Here is a 23140-nt window from a genome sequence, read left to right as displayed (position 1 = left end):
CAATCTCTCTGGGCCTCGGTTGTCTCAGGTGTAAAACAATGGAGCTGTTTTGATGGATCCCTAGGTATCCTTCGGCTCCCGAATTCCCCGGGACTGAAAATCCAACACCCATCTACTCACTAAGGCGCAGGCAGGCAAACTTTTACGGTGCCCGACGCAGGCATTTCCATATAGTAGTGGAAACTCCGTTCTCATGGAAAAAAAGCAGGGCTGAGAGGAGGGTAAGAAGCGGTCTCCCTGGACTCGGATTCCTTTACCCCATGGCCAGGGGCAGTCGGACTCGGCTTCCTGCCTCTCACAGGCAGACTCCCCGGAGAGTGGCGCGGCACCGCACGGCTCCGGGAGCGGGCCGGGGTGACTCCGTCCGCGCCCCGCGCACCCTGCACTTGTGACACACGCCCCGTGACCTCGGGTCACAGCCCCCGTCCGCCCTCACCCGCCCCAGGGGCGCCCTCCTCTCCCGGCAAGGCCCCTCGCTCCCGCCCGGCCGGCCGCCCTTCCGGGCCCCGGAGCGGCCTCTGCGCGGGCGTCCGGGCCCCAGGCCGGCGGGACTGGCGGCGTGAGGGGCGGCGGCGGCGGCTTTAAGTGCTGAATCACCACTTTGCAACCCGAGCTCCAAACCACCGTGACCCGCGGGCCCCGGGGGCCCGGTCGCTCCGCTCCGCTTACCCACAGAGGCGCTCCGGGGGCGGCAGGCGGGCGCCGACGACGGAGCGGAAGGTGCTGGGCCGCGCGGAGTGCAGCAGCCACGCTAACCGGTACCGCATACCCCAGCGCAGCCGCCGGGAGCACCGCGGACGCTTCCTTCTGGCGCCGGGAGCCGGCCCTGCCCACTGCGCATGCTCAGTCCGCCGCGCCGCGCCGCTTCCCGGGAGCCGCCGAGCGGCCGGCGCTCCGGGTTTTGCCTGGAACCCGGCAGGGCGGGGGCGGCAGCGGGGACGGCAGGCGTCCCCGGCCCGAGCCAGCGGGCGGGACGGAGTCTGGGCGGGGAGCTGCGGGAGCCCGGCAACCAGGCTTCCCCAGGCCGGGGGTGTCCCGGCTGGGTCACACAGGGACGAGATGGGAGGGCTGTGAGGTGTATCTGGCTTAAGTGTTTGTAAGGGGCAGGGTCTCACGAATACCGGGAGCACATCGAGCCATGTTTGCGGAGTCGCCCCCATTGGCTTTCGCCCTGGGCAGTGCAGGTGTTAGAAAGGAGCCCGCGGACCAGGCGGCGCGCGGCCCGCGGGCTCCCTCTAGAGCGCGATGCGGACCCTGAGGGGGAGTTAGCAGCTCCTCCAAGAGCCAGGGGGAGATGGGACCCGCAACAGCGAAAAAAGGTTTCCGTGGCCTTTCAAATCCGGAGTAGAAACTCCTACTCTGCATTACTGCTGTATTAACACAACACTACACGTATATATAGTAGTACTACCATTGCCAGTGTACCTTAGTCATTATTTATAACACAAGACTTTTTTCCCTGACGGCTTTACGGAGCTGTGCATCCAAGAACAATCTAATAGTTGTTATGGATCTGACTTTCCATTACATTTCCATTTTACAAGGGTCTTTAAGGCAGAGTGCAATTAGGGATAGTGACTCCCAAGCGTAAGTACCTTTAGGTCTCTGATGTGGCAGATGGAAGTCTGCTGCCAAAAACAGTGCTTTCAATCCTATTATTGTTTCAAATGGGAATTCGGGAGGAGGTTCCCTTAATTAAGTGGATGCTTCGTTAAGGAGGTACAGGGATCTTTTTTTAAATCGTTTCAGCTAAAGGCAAACGTTGGATGGATGGAAACTGAGGTATCAGAGATGAGGAAGTGCAAAATAGGGTAAAATTCCACAATATTACATTCTAGCCTCACCCCACCTGTATTAGTGTCCTGTGGCTGCGATAACAAATTATCACAAAGTTAGTGGCTTAAAACAACAGAAATGTGTTCTCTCACAGTCTGCAGGCCAGAAGTCCAAAATCAAGATATTGTCAGGACTGCACTCCCTACAAAGGATATTAGGGGAGAATCCATTCTTTGCCTCTTCCAGCTTCTTGTGGATGCCAGTTTCCTTGACTTATGGCCACATCACTTTAATCTCTGCTTCCATCTTCACATTGCTTTCTCCTCTGTGTGTCTTTTCTTCTGTCTTTTATAAGGACACTTGTCTTTGGATTTAGGGCACAATCACGTAATCCAGGATTATCTCATCTCATCCCTAACTTGATTACATCTGCAAAGATACTTTTTTTCCATATAATGTAACACAGGTTCCTGGGATGAAGACATGGACACATATTTTGGGGGCCACCACTCAACTGAGTACCCCACCTTTCCAGCTTCTACCCCCGCCCTCTACTAACTGCAATTCACACAGCTAATTAATGCTTACAACAATACTAAATTGTCAGTTGTCTGGCAACTTCCAAGCCCAGTTGAAATAGTGTTGCCTTTACAAAACTTTCCCTCATTTCCATTCCTCACATACCCTATTGAAAGTAACCACTCTGATCTGAGCTGCCACAGTAGATCACCTTTCTCTAAAGACACTTATTTGAATTTTAACTTTCCACGCTTGTAAGAAGTAGACTTGGAATGATGTCTTAGCCATTTTTGTATCTCACCTGGCAGCCAGCATAGTGCTTAGTTAACACTCGTCAATTGCATGTTTCCTGAATCTGATTAAGCCTCTAGATATAACTACCTTTCATAGGAAATACAGGGAATAGACATGTTAAATCACACCATAAGGATACTATCAGCAAAATTTAGAATGTTTGGAACGCTACAGGAAAAATGACCTGAATTGCAAAATAAGAGAGAAAGGAGAAACCTATGAATTAAAGGGGACTTAGAATTGACAAGTTATGATAAGCTGTTTATTAACTTTTATATGAAAATGAAAAGGGTCGGGAAGACCCAAGCTAATGGAAGAAGAATCTGGAACACTTACAGTAGCAAGTATTAAGAGTTATTATTAAGCTATAGTAATTGACATGACAATGGCATGAGGGCAAATAGGCCATGGAAAACTATTTGGTAGTATCTATTAAAGCTGCATATATGCATATGCTATGATCTAGCAATTCAACTTCTAGCTATATAGGCAACAGAAATGTGAACATGCATCCATAAAAATACATGTTCTAGAATGTTCACAGTAGCACAATCAATAATAGTCCCAAACTGGAAACAGTCCAAATGCCCATCAACAGTAAAATGCACAGGAAAAATAAATTGGGGAATAATCACACAATGGAATACTATACAGCAATGAAAGTGAACAAACAAAAACTAAAAATATGGCTGAATCTCACAAACATGGTGAAAGAAGACAGATCCAAAAGAGTATTTACTATATAAGTCCATTTATATAAAATTGAAAATCAGGCAAAACTAATCCACAGTATAGTACTAGAAGTCAGGCTAGTGGTTAGGGAGAATAAAGGGGGCTTCTCAAATATGTTTCTAAGTGGGCGTATTCAGTTTTTGAAAATAAATTGAGCTGTATACTTATGATTTATTCACTTTTCTGTTTGTAGCACTTCAAAAAAACCTTCAAAAGATAATACTTAAATGTTTTTATTTTTATGTTTTTTATTGTTTGAATTTTTAAAATATAATTTATTGTCAAATTGGCTAACATGCAGTGTGTACAGTGTGCTCTTGGTTTTGGGGGTAGATTCCCATGGTTCATCACTTACATACAACACCCAGTGCTCATCCCAACAAGTGCCCTCCTCAATGACCATCATATTTATTTATTTATTTTTATTTATTTATTTTTTTTTACTTCTGTAGGATGTTTAATAGAACTGAAAACAACAAAATAAATTGAATTGGCAAGCTCGCATCTTGTCCAGCAGTTGGAAATTCAACCTCAGTTAGTAGGGGTTTTCCTTTTTTTTTTTTTTAATATATATATATGAAATTTATTGACAAATTGGTTTCCATACAACACCCAGTGCTCATCCCAAAAGGTGCCCTCCTCAATACCCATCACCCACCCTCCCCTCCCTCCCACCCCCCATCAACCCTCAGTTTGTTCTCAGTTTTTAACAGTCTCTTATGCTTTGGCTCTCTCCCACTCTAACCTCTTTTTTTTTTTTTTTCCTTCCCCTCCCCCATGGGTTCCTGTTAAGTTTCTCAGGATCCACATAAGAGTGAAACCATATGGTATCTGTCTTTCTCTGTATGGCTTATTTCACTTAGCATTACACTCTCCAGTTCCATCCACGTTGCTACAAAAGAATGCCCATCATATTTAAATGTTTTTAATGTTCATTTTTGAGAGAGAGAGAAAGAGAGAGAGAAAGCACAAGTGGGGGAGGGGCAGAGAGAGACACACACACACAGAATCCAAACCAGGCTCCAGGCTCTGAGCTGTCAGTACAGAGCCCGACATAGGGCTCGAACCCACGGACTGTGAGATCATGACCTGAGCCAAAGTCAGACACGTAACCAACTGAGCCACCCAGATGTCCCTCAAAAGATAATATTTACAGGCACCTGAGTGGCTCAGTCGGTTAAGCCTCCAGCTCTTGGTTTCAGCTTGGGCCCTGATCTCACAGTTTGTGAGATCGAGCCCTAAGTCAGGCTCTGGGCTGACAGTGTGAAGCCTGCTTGGAATACTCTCTCTCTCTCTCTCTCTCTCTGCCTCCTCCCCACTCGGCTCCCTCTGTCTTTCTCTCTCAAACAAATAAATAAACATTTCTAAAATGGGCTAACATAGGGGTGCCTGGGTGCCTCAGTCGGTTAAGTGTCCTACTTCAGCTCAGGTCATGATCTCGCGGTCCGTGAGTTCAAGCCCCGCATCGGGCTCTGTGCTGACAGCTCAGAGCCTGGAGCCTGTTTCGGATTCTGTGTCTCCCTCTCTCACTGACCCTGCCCCGTTCATGCTCTGTCTGTCTCTGTCTCAAAAATAAATAAATGTTAAAAAAAATTTTTTAAATAAATAAAATGGACTAACATAATTTTAAAAAATGTTTATTTATATTTGAGAAAGAGAGAAAGAGAGTACAAATAGGGGAGAGACAGAGAGAGAGAGAGGGACACACAGAATCCAAAGCAGGCTCCAGGCTCTGAGCTGTCAGCACAGAGCCCAAATCCAGGCTCGAACTCCTGAACCACAAGATCGTGACCTGTACTGAAGCTGGATGCTTAACCAGGTACCCAGGTACCCCAACAAATATTTTAAGATATATACATAATATTTAAAAATGCAAAACAAAAAAAAAGACATATTAACCAAATGATATATTTGGTTTTTATTTGACTCTTGAACAAACCTATTATGAAAAAGAAACATTTATGAGACAATCAGTAAAAGTAAGAATAGTGTGTAGATATTTGATATTAAATGATTACGTTACTTCTGGTGGTATGTTAATGGCTGTGGGGTTTTTTTTTGTTGTTGTTGTTTTGTTTTTTTTTTTTAATTTTTTTTTTTTAACATTTATTTATTTTTGAGACAGAGAGAGACACAGCATGAATGGGGGAGGGGCAGAGAGAGAGAGGGAGACACGGAATCGGAAGCAGGCTCCAGGCTCTGAGCCATCAGCCCAGAGCCCGACGCGGGGCTGAACTCGCGGACCGCGAGATCGTGACCTGGCTGAAGTCGGACGCTTAACCGACTGAGCCACCCAGGCGCCCCTGTTTTTTTTTTTTTTAGAGTTGAGATATATACTGAAATAATACAATGCCTGGGAGTCAGTTCAGATAATTCAGTAGACAATGAGGGGGAGAGGAAACAATAGATTCAACAATATTATTGGCCATGAACTGATGATTATTGAAGTTGGATAATGAAAGCTGGGTTGGGAAGGTTATTATGCTATTCTATTTGCTTTTGTGTATGTTTGAAGTTTTCTATGATAAAAAGTTTTAGGGGTTCCTGCCTGGCTCAGTCAGTGACTCTTAATCTCAGGGTTGTGAGTTCAAACCCCACATTGGGCATGGAGCTATTTTAAAAAAAAGTTTTATAATGTATGTTAGTTTTAAATAAAGGACTATGGTAATAAAACACCTAAAAGCAACATGAATTTTTTGTAATGTTTATTTATTTAGGGGCGTCTAGGTGGCTCAGTTGATTAAGTGTCCGACTCTTGATTTGGGCTCAGGTCATGATCTCATGGTTTGTGGGTCTGAGCCCTGTGTCGGGCTCTGCACTGACAGCATACAGCCTGCTTGGGATTCTCTTTCTCCCTCTCTCTCTTCCCCTACCCCCCTCGCATGCAGAAGCATGCAGGCACATATGATTTCTCACTTTCAAAATAAATAAATAAAATTTAAAAAATTTAAATGTTGATTTATTTATTTTGAGAGACAGATAGAGCACAAGGAGGGGAGGGGCAGAGAGAGAAGGAGACAGAATCCCAAGCAGGCTCTGCACTGTCAGCACAGAGTTGCATTCAGGGCTTGAATTCACAAACCCTGAGATCATGATCTGAGCCAAAATCAAGACTTAACTGACTAAGCCACCCAGCCACTCCCAACATGAATTTTTTAAATAAAATGTTTATATATAAGTGATTTACTTTTTTTTTTACATTTATTTATTTTTGAGAGACAGACAGAACACAAGTGGGGGAGGGGCAGAGAGAGAATGAGACAGAATCTGAAGCAGGCTCCAGGCTCCGAGCTGTCAGCACAGAGCCCGACATGGGCTCGAACTCACAAACCATGAGATCATGACCTGAGCCAAAGTCAGATGCTTAACCAACTGAGCCACTCAGGCACCCCATTAGTGATTTATTAATTATAAATTTGTTCTTTAGAACTTTTTCTAAATAATGTATTTGCTAGTCCTCGAAGGTAAGTTTAAGTTACTTTGTGGATAGTGTTTGAAATATTAATGTAAAAATCTATAATTCATATTTTCCACAACTACTACTGTAGTATTTTCTACAACTACTCTTGATTTATCCACTCAACAAATATGGGACAATACCTTGATTTTTTTTTTAATTTTTTTAATATTTATTTTTGAGAGACAGAGAGACAGAACATGAGCGGGGAGGGGCAGAGAGAGAGGGAGGCACAGAATCCGAAGCAGGCTCCAGACTCTGAGCTGTCAGCACAGACCCCGACGTGGGGCTTGAACTCACAGACCATGAGATCACGACCTGAGCTGAAGCCGGACCCTTAACCGACTGAGCCACCCAGACACCCCCATACCTTGATTTATATTTTTTAAGTTTACTTATTTATTTTAAGAGAGAGAGAGAGAAAATACTCGCAAGTGGGGGAAGGGCAGAGAGAGAGGGAGACAGAGGATCCCAAGCAGGCTCTGCACTGTCAGCACAAAGTCCGACATGGGGTTTGATCCCACGAACTGTGAGATCATGACCTGAGCAGAAATAATGAGTAGGATGCTTAACTGACTGAGCCCCCAGGCACCCCCCCTCACCTTGCTTTATATGTTAAGGATACATGAGGAAAGAGCAACCAATTTTCTAGTGGAGTTTACATTATAGTGAAAGAAAGAAACAAGTAAACTAATACTTATATAAAATAATTACACAATATGATTAAAATTAAATTAGGGTAAACAGAGTGGGTTTTCCTGCTGTCTAGCTGTACCCAAGTAATAGTTCTGTGACTTTCCCTTCATCATCACTACTGCCCATGGGTGGGGGGAGGTGGCAAAGATCTCACCAGCTGTATTAAGGGGTTAATTCGTGTCCCGAGCTGTTGACAATAGGAGTGTGCACATGGGACAGTTTAGGTGGGAGATCGGCAAAAACTCAGAGCATAGGGTTTGGTGTTTGGGCTGCATAGGCAGCTGTCAACAAAGAGACAGCTTCTGTGGCCTTTCTCATGGCCTAACTCTCCACCAGAACCTCTCCTAGAATTTCCTATCTCCCTCTCCCTCCTTCTCTCTCTCTCTCTCTCTCTCTCTCTCTCCTCTAACCTCCATCAGCTCCTTCCTAATTCCCTTTAATGTTCCAGCCAGGAGTTTCTCAACTAGAATTTGAAAGTCATGAAGGGACAGTCATCTCTTCGCCTTATGTCATTGTCTTGCTTCAGACTCTTCTCATGGCTTTCCCTTAAAAGCCTAGTTTGAAAGTTACAAACACTGAATATTCCCTTTTCTCTTTGCTTTCCTGCTGTAAGAACCCTAATTCTCCTGGACGTCTTTGGTCTCTAGGGAAGGGTTCTGAAGGTTCAGCCAAGAAATAGTAAAACCTGGAGAGTAAAATGTCAACATCTTCTTTTGTTATGTGCGGAAAGAAAGAAATTGAGTTTTATGAAAGAGTTTGGGGGGCTACCTCAGATAGAGTGGTTGGGGAAAGGGGATATTTCCTCTGAGGAAGTGACATTTAAGTTGTAACTTGAAAGGTAAGAGGGAGCAAGTTATAGGAACAGGTGAGGGAAAAGACTCCACACAGAGGAAATATCAGTTGCAAAGGGTTGGGAGAGGAGAGTCTGGCGTTATCTGAGATCTACCAGAAGGCCAGAGAACTGGAACCCTCTTCTTTCCTGTTCTCTTGTAACTAACCTTTGCTACTGAGACTCTACTATTAGAACACTACAGCAAACCAAATTTGGATTTGGGGAACTCTGTACCTAAACGTTTTGGGATTTTTTTAATAGGCTTATGAGCAGCTCACGGACTGTGTTTTTCCCCTCAGTTTATAAGGACATGCAGATACACCATTTGTTCTCTCTGGCATTCATAACCACAGCCAGATCCTAACATGATTCTGGCAACTATGAAAAAGATAGCTAAAGTAAAGTGCTCCTCAACTGTTTAGCAAAGATTTGCATAGATGTTGTTCCACAGCCTTAAAATATCACACAAATAAAAATGTGTATGAGGGGCTTGGAATAATGCTTAGGTTAAATAAAAATTCAGGGCGCAAAATTATACATTGAACTATGATCTCAGTGATTAAAAATATGCTTGTATATAATTGGAAAGAAGTACATCAAAACATTAATAGTGGTAATGATTAGGTTGTGGAAATCTATTATCCACACACAGGAATTCCAAAAAGGAAGAACAGAGACAACAAGTAGAAATGTTCAATGAGTAATTTAAAAATACTTCCCACAACTGAAGGAAAGGAATGGCAAGATTGAAAGAATTCATCAAATGCTCAGCCCAATAGGTGAAAATAGACATACACCAAGGCATATCATTGCAGAATTTCAGCACATTGAAGGGAAAGAGGAGATTGCTTAAGGTTCCAGAAAGAAGAAAAAAAAAAAAAAAAGAGGCCACATACAAATGATCAGGAATCGGAATGGCTTTGGACTTCTCAGCAGCAGAAACTAGAAAACACCGTTTTTAAAAACTCTGGGGCATGGGGTGCCTGGGTGGCTCAGTCAGTTAAGCATCTGATGCTTGATTTCAGCCCAGGTCATGCTCAATGGGTTCGAGCCCCCCAGTCACGTTCTGCGCTGACACCAAGGAGCTTGCTTGGGATTCTTTCTCTCTGCCCCTCCCCTCCCTGCTCATGTTCTCACTCTGTCTCTCTCTGTCTCTCAAAATAAATACGTAAACATATAAACATTAAAAAAAATTCTGGGACAGAAATGCCCTCGCCCTAATGGTGGCACAGAGGCTACAGAGCTCCCGGTCTTCAGGCAATACTTATAGCTGTACACAAATTGGCAGCTCAAAAGTAACCTGTATAAATCAAAGCCTGGAAGGTTCTCCCCACATGTTTTTCTCTGTGTGAAACCCTTGGACCCCTTTATATCCCAGAGTGTGAATGTATGAAGGATTGGCAATAGTAATCAAGACTGAAGCTTCCAGGTGGAAGAACTCAGAGTCATATTTAATATGTTTTATTTCTTATACAAACCACCCATGTTTTTGGTTGCAAAATCACATCTGCTATAATAATTATTAGGGTAAGTTTTAAAGATATAAAATTTTAGTAATAATCATACATATAAACTAATACTTTTGAAAATAAAAATGCTGTGGAACTGGTGGGTTATATAAAACACTAATTTCTCCAAATTACTAATATTTTCCAAAAGGCTTCAAATAGAAAGTCCGGCAGTAATCCTTCAATTATTCAAAAATGCCTACCTACCTGCTTGGAAGGAAATACAGGGAGAACAAAACACAAATTTACATTTCAATAAAATACAGTTCTGCACTAAGAGAGTAGGATGCTTATTAAAAATGCTTTTCTTTGTTATCAAAGTAAGAATAAAGCTCTGTGAGGGGCGCCTGGGTGGCTCAATAGGTTGAGCGTCCAACTTCGGCTCAGATCATGATCTCGTGGTCTGTGAGTTCCAGCCCTGCATCGGGCTCTGTGCTGACAGCTCAGAGCCTGGAGCCTGCTTCGGATTCTGTGTTTCCCTCTCTCTCTGCCCTTCCCCCACTCATGCTCTGTCTCTCTCTCTCTCTCTCTCTCTCTCTCTGTCAAAAATAAACATTTTTTAAAAATTAAAAAAAAGAATAAAGCTCTGTGAAATAATTAGAATAATTTTCCCCAAGGGTTTATTTATATTTATTTTAATTTTTTATAAAGATTTTATTTTTTTAATATTTATGTACTTATTTTGAGAGAGAGAGAGAGAGAGTAGGAGTGGGGAGGGGCAGAGAGAGGGAGAGAGAGAATCCCAAGCAGGCTTCACGCTGTCAGCACAGAGCCTGACATGGGGCTCAGTCTCACGAACTGAGAGATCATGACCTGAACCAAAGTTAAGAGGCAGCCCCTTAACCCACTGAGCCACCCATGCGCCTCTATAAAAATTTTATTTTATTTATTTAAATGTTTTATTTACTTTTGAGATAGAATGTGCACACACAGTGGGGATGGGCAGAGACAGAAAGGGGGACAGATGATCCAAAGAGGACTCTGTGCTAACACTAGTGAGCCCGAGGTGGGGCTCAAACTCACAAACCGTGAGATCATGACCTGAGCCAAAGGCGGATGCTCAACCGGCTGAGCCACCCAGGGGCACCTGCATATACTGCTGCTACCACACATGCACACCCTCCCAAAATTATCAATATTCCCCCACCATCAATTTATTACAATTGATGAACCTACATTGAACCTACATCATTATTACCCAAGTTGTTAGTTTACATTAGGACTCACTCTTGGTAGTGTACATTCTATGGGTTTGGACAAATGTATAATGACATATATCCACCATTATACTATAGTACACAGTGTTTTCACTGCCCTAAAAATCCTCTGTGCTCTGCCTATTCATACCTCCTTCCCCCAACCCCTGGCAGCCACCGATCTTTTTTACTGTCTCCATAATTTTGCTTTTTCCAGAATATCATATAGTTAGTATCATATAGTATATAGCCTTTTCAGATCGGCTTCTTTCATTTAATAATATGCATTTCAGTTTCTTCCATGTCTTTTCACAGCCTAATTGTTCATTTATTGTTAGTGCTGATAAATATTCTATTGTTTGGAGGTACCACACATTGTTTATTCCTTCACCTGCTAAAGGATATAGTGGTAGCTTCCATAATTTTGGCAATTATGAAAAAAGCTGCTCAACATTGTGTGCAGGTTTTTGTGTGAACATAAAATTTCAACTCCTTTGGGTAAATACCAGGGAGCATAATTGCTGGATTGTATGGTAAGAATATCTTTAGTTTTGTAGGAAACAACCAAAGTGGTTGTATAATTTTGCATTCCCACCAGCAATGAATGAAAGTTCCTATTGCTCCACATTCTTACTAGCATTTGGTGTTGTCGGTGTTTTGGATTTTGGTCATTCTAATAGGTGTGTAGGGTATCTCATTGTTGTTTCAATTTGCATTTACCTGATGACGTGATGTTGAACATCTTTTCACATGCTTATTTGCCATCTGTATATCTTCTTTCGTCAGGTCTCTGTTAAGGTCTTTGACCCATTTGTACCCCCACCCCAGATTTATTGAGGTATAATTGACAAATAAAATTAGAATATATTGAAAGTGTATAATGGGGGGGGCATCTGGCTGGCTCAGTCAGTGGAGCAGGTGACTCTTGATCTCAGGGTTGTGAGTTTAAGCCCCACATTGGGTGTAGATTACTTAAAAAGAAAATCTTTATTAAAAAGTGTGCAATGTGATGATTTGATATATGTGTACATTGTGAAAAGAGTCCTATTGGTGTGGGCCCATTTTATAATCAGGTTGTTTTCTTATTTTTGAGTTTTAAATGTTCTTTGCATCTTTTGTATAATAGTCCAAAAATGTCTTTTGCTAATATTTTCTCCCAATCTGTGGCTTATCTTTTCATTATCTTGACAGTGTCTTTCACAGAGCAGATAATTTTAGTTTTAATGAAGTCCAGCTTACTGATTATTTCTTTCATTGATTGTGCCTTTGGTGTTGTACCTCAAAAGTCATCACCAAATCTAGAGTCATCTAGATTTTTTCCTGTGTAGCCTTCTAGGAGTTTTGTAGTTTTGTTTTACCTTTACATCTACAGTCCATTTTGAGTTCATTTTTGTGAAGGGTTTGTGTCTATATTAATTTTTTTTTGCCAAAAGCACTGAAATGCATATTATTAAATGAAAGAAGTCAATCTGAGAAGGGTAGTATCTCCACATCAAGATTTTAGCAGTATTTTTGGAATGATTACTGATTATAGATCAAATTATAGATTGTAGAATAAATATTAATTGTGGAATGAATAATGATTAATCAGTAAAAGTTTTTCAAAGCTCAAAATTCAGTGATTTCTGAAGTGATTAATAAGTGCAATTAATGAATAATCACTATCTCCTACTCTAGTTTTGTTTTATGACTTCCCTCAAGTATCTAAATCAATTATATAACCCTGACAATTATACAAATATTGGACAATTGTGTTTCTGATGGATAAAAACAGGATCTGCGATAAAACCACTGACAGCTAGACATGGCAGCACACAGGAAGAAAAATCTTCACTTTTGATAGAGAACAAAATATAGCTACATTTAGTCTTACTTGGGGTTTTTGCTTTAGTTTTTTTTTTTTTTAATGTTTATTTATTTTTGAGAGAGAGAGAGAAACAGAGTGTGAGCAAGGGAGGGGCAGAGAGAGGGAGACACAGAATCTGAAGCAGGCTCCAGGCTCTGAGCTGTCAGCACAGAGCCTGATGTGGGGCTCGAATCCACGAACCATGAGATCATGGTCTGAGCCGAAGTCGGATGCTTAACCAACTGAGCCACCTAGGCGCCCCTTGCTTTAGTTTTTTTAATCGCTAATGAAAGCTCTTTTTTAATCCACTAGAATATAAATAAATCCAGCATCTTTACCAGCACAGACTAAGACACTTAACAGCACAGCGTCAGAATAAATATTTTTATGACCTCTTTCCTGTAGTAGGTTGAATGACGCCCTAAAAGACATCGCTTCCTAATCCTTGTGAATGTTACCTTATACAGCAAAAAAGGACTTTGCAAATGTGATTAAGAATCTTGATGTGGGAAGACTATGCCTGATTACCCAGGTAAACCCTAAATGTAATCACATGTATTCTTACAAGAGAGAGTCAGAAGGAGATTTGACACAGAAGAGAAAAAAGGCACTGAGGCAGAGATTGGAGTGATATGCCATAAGCCAAGGAACGCTAGCAGCCACCAGAAGCTGGAAGGCACAAGGAACAGATTCTCCTCTAGAACTTCCAGAGGAGCTGGCCTTGCAGACACTTGATTTTGACCCCGTGAATTTGACTTCAGACTTCTGGCCTCCAGAACTGTGAAAGAATGGACATTTGGGTTGTATCTATTTTTTGGCTATTATGAATAATACTGCGATTGAACGTTTGTGTACCAATTTTTATGTAGATTTTTTTTTTCATTTCTACTGAGTATATATGCCTAGGAGCAGAATTGCTGGGTCACGTGGTAAGTCTAGGAACTGCCAGACTGTTTTGTGGGTGATTTTAGACTTCTGGCCTCTAGAACTGTGAAAGAATAAATTTCTGTTGTTTTAAACCACCAAGTTTGCAGTGATTTATTATATCAGCCATAGGAAACCAATATACCCCTGAAATAAATCTGAAATAAAAATGCTTAGATTCTGGGGGCCCCTGGGTAGCTCAGCCAGTTAAGTGTCCAACTTCAGCTCAGGTTATGATCTCGTGGTTTGTAAGTTCAAGCCCTGCAAGGGGCTCTCTGCTGTTAGCATGCAGCCCACTTTTGAACCTCTGTCTCCCTCTCTCTCTGCCCCTCCCCTGCTCGCTCGTTCTCTCTCTCAAAAATAAATAAACATAAAAAAATACTTAGATTCTGGAATTCTACATATAACATGCCTACAATCAAATGTCAGGGTAGAATAAAAACAAATTTTCAAGCAATTTACTTCCTCTGCACTCTTTTTTAGGATGTGCTCCACCTAAATAATGAAGTAAACCAAGAAAAAGTACACAAATGAGATCCAGAAAACATATCCAACCCAAGAAATAGGCAAAGGCAATTCCTGGGATAAAAAAGGAGGAAACACTGGGATGGCAGCTGGACTGCAGGTCTAGAGAGTAAGCAGTTCAATTAGAAACAACTTGAAACTGATAGATTTTTGATGTGTTGAGATGGGGGAAAACTTTACCGATAGGCTACTGAGTGCTGAAGGAAGAATTTGGAAAAGTACAAGGAAAAGTAAGCAAACAGAACCAGGCAGTTAGTAACCTTAGGGCAGACAGAAAGAGAACACAATCTCACTAGACTGAAATGCTCAGCTATGAATAGGCATAACAACCTAAATATATTTTCATTTAACAAATATTATAATATTGAATGTATGGGGGAGAGAAAGCAGAGGGGATCCTAACATTTCATAACTAAATCCTTATCTTCCATAACAGGAAGTCAATAAATAAAGTCTGAAGTTGAGTAACCAAACGATAACATTAGATACAAATTCCTTACAAAAATGGAAATGTGTAAGTGCTAGGAAAAATAGCTAAAACAAATTGAAAGTGGTTGCTTCTGGAGTAGAGGTTTGGAGGGACAGAGGCAGGGAAATACCTTTTTGTTATAAGCCACTTATGACTACTTAACTCTCAAAACAATGTCTATGTTTTATTTTAAGACAAATAAAAATCAATGAACTTATATAAGAAGTACACACTATTGAAAGGGAAATGCCAGACCAAACACATGGGCAGTGATGTTGCATTGGTAGAATCCAGCTTAACTATTATTAGAGTATTAAAAATAAGTTCTAATCATAGACAGACTTTCAAAAGAGAAGTACTGATTAGTCTGAGAGGTTTGGGCTCTATTGGGGCAGTGCAAAATAACATACCAGGAAGAGCCACCTGCCTGATGTAACTCTTACAAATGTCCATAAGACCCTGGCTGTCTCCATTAGACTTAGTCTTGAGGACAGGCACTATAATATGGCCTATCTTTTCACCGCCTGGACCAGAGTTAAGTACCCAAGAAGGGTGTGATGAAAGTGGATGCATGTGCACTGAGAACAAGAGCTAGGTGGGGGAGATAACAGTTAATAATCTGTGATTTGGAATCAGAAATAATTCCCAGTTCTTTCTCTGTCACTCATTAGCTGGATGAGTACAGACAATACACTTATTTGCCCTGAAAATAGTGAGAAATAATAGTCCCTACTTCAGAGAATTGTTCTGAGGATTAAATGAGATAATGCATACAAAACCTTTCATAGAATCTGACACATTGTAGCTCTAGATAAATGGAAGCTGTAACTATTACCAAATGGAGACCCTTGAATTTCTTGCATCAACCCAAATAACTGTTAATGTAAATATTTAGATATTTCCTGAGAAAAAAAGAAGAGATTAACTTTTTTTTTTTTTGTCTACTATGTGCCAGGCACTTTATACATATATTATTTTAATCCTTAAAATAATAGTAATCATTGGGGCGCCTGGGTGGCTCAGTCGGTTGAGCATACAGCTTCAGCTCAGGTCATGATCTCATGGTTTGTGAGTTGGAGCCCCGCGTAGGACTATGTGCTGACAGCTCAGAGCCTGGAGCCTGCTTCAGGTTCTGGGTCTCCCTCTCTCTCTGCCCCTCTCTGTTCACACTTTCTCTGTCTATCTGTCTTAAAAACAAACATTTAAAAAATTAAAAAAAAACAACAAACCAGTAATCATTATTGTCTCCATTTTACAGATAAGGAAACCAAGGTTGAGAAAAGATTAAGTAATTTCCTTCCAGTACTTATTTATTTATTTTTTAACGTTTATTTATTTTTGAGAGACAGAGAGTGCGAGTGAGGGAGGGGTAGAGAAACACAAACAGAATCCAAAGCAGGCTGCAGGCTCTGAGCTGTCAGCACAGCGCCGAATGTACGACTCGAAATCATGAACCATGAGATCATGACCTGAGCTGAAGTAGGATGCTTAGTGGACTGAGCCACCCAGGAGCCCCTACATATATACATATACATATACACATATATACATATTATATATATATACACACACACATATACATATATATGTATATGTGTGTGTATATATATATAATATATATATATATATATAAACATTTATTTATTTTGAGAGAGAGACAGCATGCAATGGGGGGGGGGGTCAGAGAGAGACAGAGGGAGAGATAGAATCCCAAGCAGGCTCTGCAATGTCAGCGCAAAACCCCATGCGGGGCTTGATCTCACCAACCGTGAGATCATGACCAGGGCAGAAATCAAGAGTGGGACACTTAACCAACTGAGCCACCCAGGCGCCCTTACTACTCATATATTTATTGAGTGACTACTTTGTGTAAGGCTCTGTTCAAGAACATTAAGAAAACAACATTGAATAAGACAATCCATGGTCCCTGATGAAACCTATATTCCAGCAGGGTAGAGAGATGTACCTGACAATGTAATCACAGACTGCAATACGTGTTATGAAGGAAATAAGTAAGGTCTTGAAATGAGGCCTATGCTTTAGATAGGGTGGCCAGGAAAAGCCTTTTAAAAGAGAAAGTGGAGCTTAGATCTGAAGAATAAGAATGAGTCAGTCATGCAAAGAACCAAACTAAAAGGCAGAGTGTACAGCAAATGCAAAGGCCTGGAGACAAGAAAGCTTAGAAGCTCTGGAGCATGGTAGTGAGCTATGTGATTAGTAGCTGGAGTTGATGTTGGTATAGGCAATGTATCATGAAGGCCTCACAGGATATGGTAAGGAGTTTGGATTTTATTGTAAGTTCATTGAGAAGCTATTGAAAGATTTAAGAGTAAATGAAGGGCGTGATCTGGTTTTGGTTTTTTGGAGAGAGAGAGAGAGATGGGGGAGGGGCAGAGAGACAGAGAGAGAGGGGAGAGAGAGAATCCCAAGTAGGCTCTGCACTGCCAGCGCAGAGCCCCACATGGGGCTGGGTTTCCCCTCCCTGAGATCATGACCTGAGCTAAAATCAACAGTCAGACGCCCGACTGAGCCACCCAGGCACCCTGATCGAATTATTTTAAAGGATCCTTCCCGTTGCTGACTGAATGCAGTGGGTAGAGGAGAAAACAGCAGAAGTAGGGAGACGTGTTAAGGACAGTGGTTCAGATTAGAGATAAAAGAGACTTGGCCTGGAGTGGTGGCGGAGGTGATAAAACTAACAGAAGTCCACTGGACAAGGTAGAATATGAAGGAATCAAAGATCTGGTTAGTGCCATGGGTCCAGATGAGAAAGATTAGGGTGGCTTTAAGGAGCATAACGAGTTCTGTTTTCAGCAGGTCCATTTTGAGATGCTGAGCTATGCATAAAGGTGACCAGAGATCCGAGCTGTATATACAATTGTCTCCTTGGGGGAATGCAGGAGGTTAATAAGTGGAGGAACACAAAGGCGCCTGAGAGTTTTCCATCTGGCCCTTACTTAAAAAGCTAAAACGATACCCAGTTTCCTGTGGGCTAAGTGTGGCCCACAAGCGCAGCTCCTTAAGCCGACTATAGCACAGGCCCACGACAGTTTTTCCCGGGCCTGGATGCCACACCTGAAGCGGTCGAGTCTCTTCAAGCACCGCAAGGACGCTTGTAGGACGCCTACCGAAAGTCACAGGTTACCGATCGGGGGCGGGGCCCAGCGAGCGCGGCCTGCTGGGATTTGTAGGCTGACCGCGGCGGGCGCCTCCTTGAGCCTCCCGCGGACTGCGGCACCACGTAGGGGGAAGCGCGCCTTGAGCCTGCGTCAGTCCTTCCGGAAGAGTTGTCTGAAAGGGCGAGTACCGTACTGCCTTTTGCTTGGAATCACTTAACAATCACATTTCTCATCAGTTAAAGGATACATTCAGAGTTCTGAAAATGACACTTAACGCCCTTTTCATCGCAATTTGGTTACCCATGTAGCCTTATTTCTTAACACTTCCTAATTATTCAAGGCTACTCTAGACGCTGCCTCCGAGAAAAGGGCTCGCATTTGACCTCTGCCCTGTGCTTCCACAGCACTGTCTTACCATCCGCTAATAATAATTATAATCGTGGCCAGCTATCCTGATACTATATGTTCTAGTCTAAGGGATTTGCCCGCACTAGTTAATTCTCACACTACCTTCTAAGGTGGTCGCTATTGCTTCCATTTTGAAGATTTGGAAATCTTGGTTTATAGAGAAGTTATGTAACTTGGGCAAGGTCGCGTTGAAGGGTCACACTGTTCACTCGTGCGTCTCTCCCTCTGGACCACGAGTTCCAGAAGGGTACGGACAGACCAGCTTTTTACTTTCCCGCGGGCCACGCCCCAAGGGCGGGGCTCTGGTGACGACACCCCGTCCCATGGTGCCTTGCGCGCCCGCGCTGCTATTGGTTCCGCGTCTCGGCTCCTTTTTCAAATTGAGGCGCCGAGTCGTTGCCTGGTTTCCTAGGCTTCGGGCGGAGACGACATCGCTGTTTCCGAGGCTCCCGCTAGTGCTAGTGCGGGACAGACGCCTCGGCGAGTCAGAGCTCCTGGTGGAGAGCGGGGACGTCGAACTACTTGCGTGGGTTCCCCAGGCCACGCCAGTACCCGGCGGGGGAGGTGGGCATCTGGCCCGCGCCGGTCGCAGGACCCTCCCGCGCCCCCACGGCGCTCCAGTACGCGACCAGGTCTTGACTTTCCCGCGGTGATCGTCATGGCGTCCCAGCCGAATTCCTCCGCGAAGAAGAAAGAGGAAAAGGGGAAGAACATCCAGGTGGTGGTGAGATGCAGGTAGGGCGAACCCGGCAGGATTCGGAGTGCCGGGCTTTGCTGCTGGGCTCCCTTCTGTGCTGTCCGGAGAGTGGAATTTTGATTGTAGTTTCTGGGCGGTGCAGACCTGCCTGTCTCATAGTTCCTCTAAATGCTCTTCCATAAAATGACACCAGATTGCTGTGAGGAGTAAATTAGTGTCTGTTTCAGAAGAAAGGATATTCGTATTGGAGGTTATAGTTTGATTTGCAATTCAGGAGAATTTGATCGCCGTTCTTCATGGAAAAGTATGTTGTTTTTAAAAAACTAATGACAGCAGAGATTTAGGTGTCACTTTTACATTCCACTTCTTGTAGTTTGTCAGTTTGGAAATAAGACTGTATACCTACTTTGCAGATGGTCCTGATGTTGAGATTACCGGCCTCTCCATCATCTCTCAAAACATAACCGATCACTTGTTCTCTTTATTTTTGATGCAATATTTTCTTCATCCCTACTAAATAAGGAAACACCACTGTATTTAAAATTTAAAGGTTGTTATAGAGTGAGTTTCTGTTTTTAAAAGGAGACAGCTTAAGCCACTATAGCTTTCTGATTGTACTGCAGCTTGGTCTTCCCTAAACCAAAGAAGACAGTTTTTTCAGGGTGAGCGGGTGGAGGTGTTCAACTCTCCCCAGATTGATTTCCAAATAACTTCCCAATTTTGAAATTAGCCAGTAGAGAGAGAACATGCTTGTTATATAAACTGTTGCTTAGAGATTGATTTATTCAGCTTTTTAGAAGCCGTCCACAGTTTACTGTTGTATGTGTGTGTTTTTGTTGCTCTTTTTAAAATTCTACTGTCAGCAACTTTTCTGTAAATCCAAAAGTATTCTAAATCTTTTTTTTTTAAGGTGATTTTTTAAATGTATGCAACAAACTTTCTTAAGTTACTGCCTTCTCAGCTTTGGTGGGTGACTTGAATTGTAGAAGTCAGCCGTAATAGCTGGCTTTCTAAACTAGGTGTCAGAGAGGAAATTCGGTGGTAACCTTAAGTCCGGCCAATTACCAGCTGTACTTGAGAGCTTCTCTTAATAGTTACTTGTTTTGAAGATTGAAAAAAAAAAAAAAATTAACAGCCCATAATAGAAACGCAGATTTTTAGATTATGTTGATCGTTTATTAAGGCCCGACAGTAATGCTTTCTCTGCGTGGCTTTATTTTCTTTAATTTTCTTTTTTATTGTTAGTTACAAAATATGTCAGACCTGTAAAAGTTATGGAGAATAAAGTAACAAACATCTGTGTATCCATCACCCATATTAGAAACAGACCAATCATTACAGTTTGAGCCCCATTGTTTCCCTTTCCAGCCCCCTTCCTCAGTCCCAAGAATTAAACATTATTTATTATCCCCATTCATTTCAAGTCTTACCAAAAAGAGGTTTCTTTTACTTTGTCACTAATGAAAAGTGCTTTGGTTGTGACTATTTACAATAATTTTTGTATGAGGATGTTTTTCTTTTCATGCTTTCTTTTTCAAATATCTTTCCTAGTGCGGATATGTCCTTAAGCTTTAGTAAACAATTTACGAGGCCCTTGTCGTTGTTAAACCTTTTCTGTAAAGGGCTCAGATAGTGAATATTTTAGGCTTTGCAAACCACATGTAGTCTCTGGTCACGTATTCTTCCCTGATTTTTTGTTTTGTTTTGTTTTTCAGTTTTACATTTTTAATTGGCACAGTTTATTGTAACCTAAGAGGTCAGCGAGATTTCAAGAGGTGGCTTATTACTTTATTACAATGAATATAACCTTTTATGATCTTTACTTGCTTTTTAAAAATTTTTTAATGTTTATTTTTGAGAGAGGGCTCACACGTGCATGTGCTCTTGTGTAAGGGGGGAGGGGTAGAGAGAGGGGACAGAGAATCCCAAGCAGGCTCTGTGCTGACAGCAGAGAGCCCAATGTGGGGGCTTGAACTCACCTGAGCCAAACGAATTCAGACACTTAACCCACTGAGCCACCCAGGCTCCCCAGTGATGTTCTTTACTTGTATTATAACTTTAGGAAGAAAATTTATTTTTTTAATTTTTTTTTTTAACGTTTATTTATTTTTGGGACAGAGAGAGACAGAGCATGAACGGGGGAGGGGCAGAGAGAGAGGGAGACACAGAATTCGAAACAGGCTCCAGGCTCTGAGCCATCAGCCCAGAGCCCGACGCGGGGCTCGAACTCACGGACCGCGAGATCGTGACCTGGCTGAAGTCGGACGCTTAACCGACTGCGCCACCCAGGCGGCCCTAGGAAGAAAATTTTTTAGTCGACCTATACACAGCTCAAGAGAAAGCTATAATTTCTGGAGTTGAGGAACTGATGGTTCATATATAGAGAAATTTTAATAAGGAAATAGGCTTTGATATATGTATACACAAAGACAACACACATGCAAAACATTCTTTCCCCTTGTATAAGTGTACAGGTTAGCATAAATTCTATTAAGAACATAATAGAGGGGCCCCGGGTGGCTCAGTCAGTTGAGCGTCTGACTCGATTTTGGCTGAGGTCATGATCTCACAGTCGTGGGATTGAGCCCCCAAGGTGGGCTCTGCACTGACAGCGAGGAGCCTGCTTGGTATCCTCTCTCTCCCCATCTCTCTCTGCCTCTCCCCCGGCTCACACTCTTGTCTCTCTCAAAATAAACTTAAAAAAAAAAAAAAAAAAAAGACTGTCATATAAAGGTTTTACGATTTAAGTCAGTCTTGCATTTTATTTATTTTTTTTTCAACGTTTTTTTTTTTTTAATTTATTTTTGGGACAGAGAGAGACAAAGCATAACAGGGGAGGGGCAGAGAGAGAGGGAGACACAGAATCGGAAACAGGCTCCAGGCTCCGAGCCATCAGCCCAGAGCCTGACGCGGGGCTCGAACTCACGGACGGCGAGAACGTGACCTGGCTGAAGTCGGACGCTTAACCGACTGCGCCACCCAGGCGCCCCAGTCTTGCATTTTAATCTAGACAAGTGCTTTAGTAATTTAGATCTGAACCCATATGAATCATTCATATATATAAAAGTATATAAATATGTTTTTTTCTTAAAGTTTATCTTGAGAGAGAGAGAGAGAGCGCGAGAGCATGCACAAGCAGGGGAGGGGCAGAGAGAGAGGGAGAAAGAGAGAATCCCAAGCAGGCTTCACCCTATCAGTGTGGAGCCCGACATGGGACTCATCCCACAAACCATGAGATCATGACCTAAGTCAAAATCAAAAGTCACATACTCAACCAACTGAGCCACCCAGGTGCCCCCCACCTCTATATATTTAAAATAACATCTATCCACCAAGCTCTACCTCAGGGACTTTGCAATTTCACTCTGCCTAGAAAGCTTTCCCATCAAAATAGCTGTAAGACTCCCTCACTTTCTAGATTCGGCTTAAGTATCATTAAATATCAGAGAAACCTTCCCTGACCATCCGAAAATAGTAATAGCAACTGCCTATTTCCCCCCATCATCACTTCCAATCCCATTTAGTTTGGCTTATTTATTTTCATTTCTAATTTATCAGTATCTAAATTATCTATGTATAACACTAAGATAAAAGCTCCCTGAGAATAAGAAGTTGAGTGTTTTGGGTTTTTTTTAAACTTGGTTTTGTTCACTTCTCTATCCTCAGTTTTATCATATAGTAAGTAGTTGCTAAATATTTATGGAATGAACAAATAAATGTAATATAACTGTAGTGAGGCCAACAAATCGATGGGTTTGTTAGCATCACCAGCAGGAACCTAGCAATTTCTAGTTAGAGAGGTTTGGTTAGGAATATGGTGGCTTGGCAGTACTATTTATCATAGTACAAATAGTTCCTAAAGCTGCTCGGAGTTTTGATAACTTTTAGGAATGTGTGATATGTGTGAATATCTACTGCTCAGTTGTGACATCTCAATGGTATTCATTTGGTTAACTTAATTACACATCCAGGCAAAGAAATTAGTTGAGAGATGCTAGGAATGGTAGACATTGAAAGAGCTTTAACCACACAAGAGCAATTCATTCTAGTTGATACTCTTGGCCTACCAGAAAGTTGGTTTTGACCAAGTTTTGTTGAACTGTTAATAATCCTGCATGCCATGGGTTATGTACATTGTGTAG

General features: G+C 42.2%; 2 protein-coding genes across 3 annotated transcripts in view; one reads left to right on the top strand and one right to left on the bottom strand.

Annotated features, from left to right (window-relative positions):
• IDE (insulin degrading enzyme) overlaps positions 1 to 826 on the bottom strand; it is a 112531-nt gene extending 111705 nt beyond the window's left edge. Inside the window, exon 1 of one of the 2 annotated variants that reach the window (XM_030335608.2) lies at positions 670 to 826. In XM_030335608.2, the coding sequence (XP_030191468.1) occupies positions 670 to 767 (98 nt within the window). In that variant the 5' untranslated portion in view covers positions 768 to 826. The remainder of the gene's footprint in view (positions 1 to 669) is intronic. The other variant, XM_030335609.1, reaches the window with a different exon arrangement.
• Positions 827 to 18661: 17835 nt separating this feature from the next.
• The window catches only part of KIF11 (kinesin family member 11), a 46603-nt gene continuing 42124 nt past the window's right edge, over positions 18662 to 23140 (top strand). The window contains exon 1 of the mRNA XM_030335604.2: positions 18662 to 19036. Within this exon, the coding sequence (XP_030191464.1) occupies positions 18960 to 19036 (77 nt within the window). The 5' untranslated portion in view covers positions 18662 to 18959. The remainder of the gene's footprint in view (positions 19037 to 23140) is intronic.

This window comes from Lynx canadensis, chromosome D2 (genome assembly GCF_007474595.2).
Source record: "Lynx canadensis isolate LIC74 chromosome D2, mLynCan4.pri.v2, whole genome shotgun sequence".
NCBI lineage: Eukaryota > Metazoa > Chordata > Mammalia > Carnivora > Felidae > Lynx > Lynx canadensis.
Note: the sequence above shows the minus strand (reverse complement) of the source record. Positions and strands in the feature narration are given on the sequence as shown.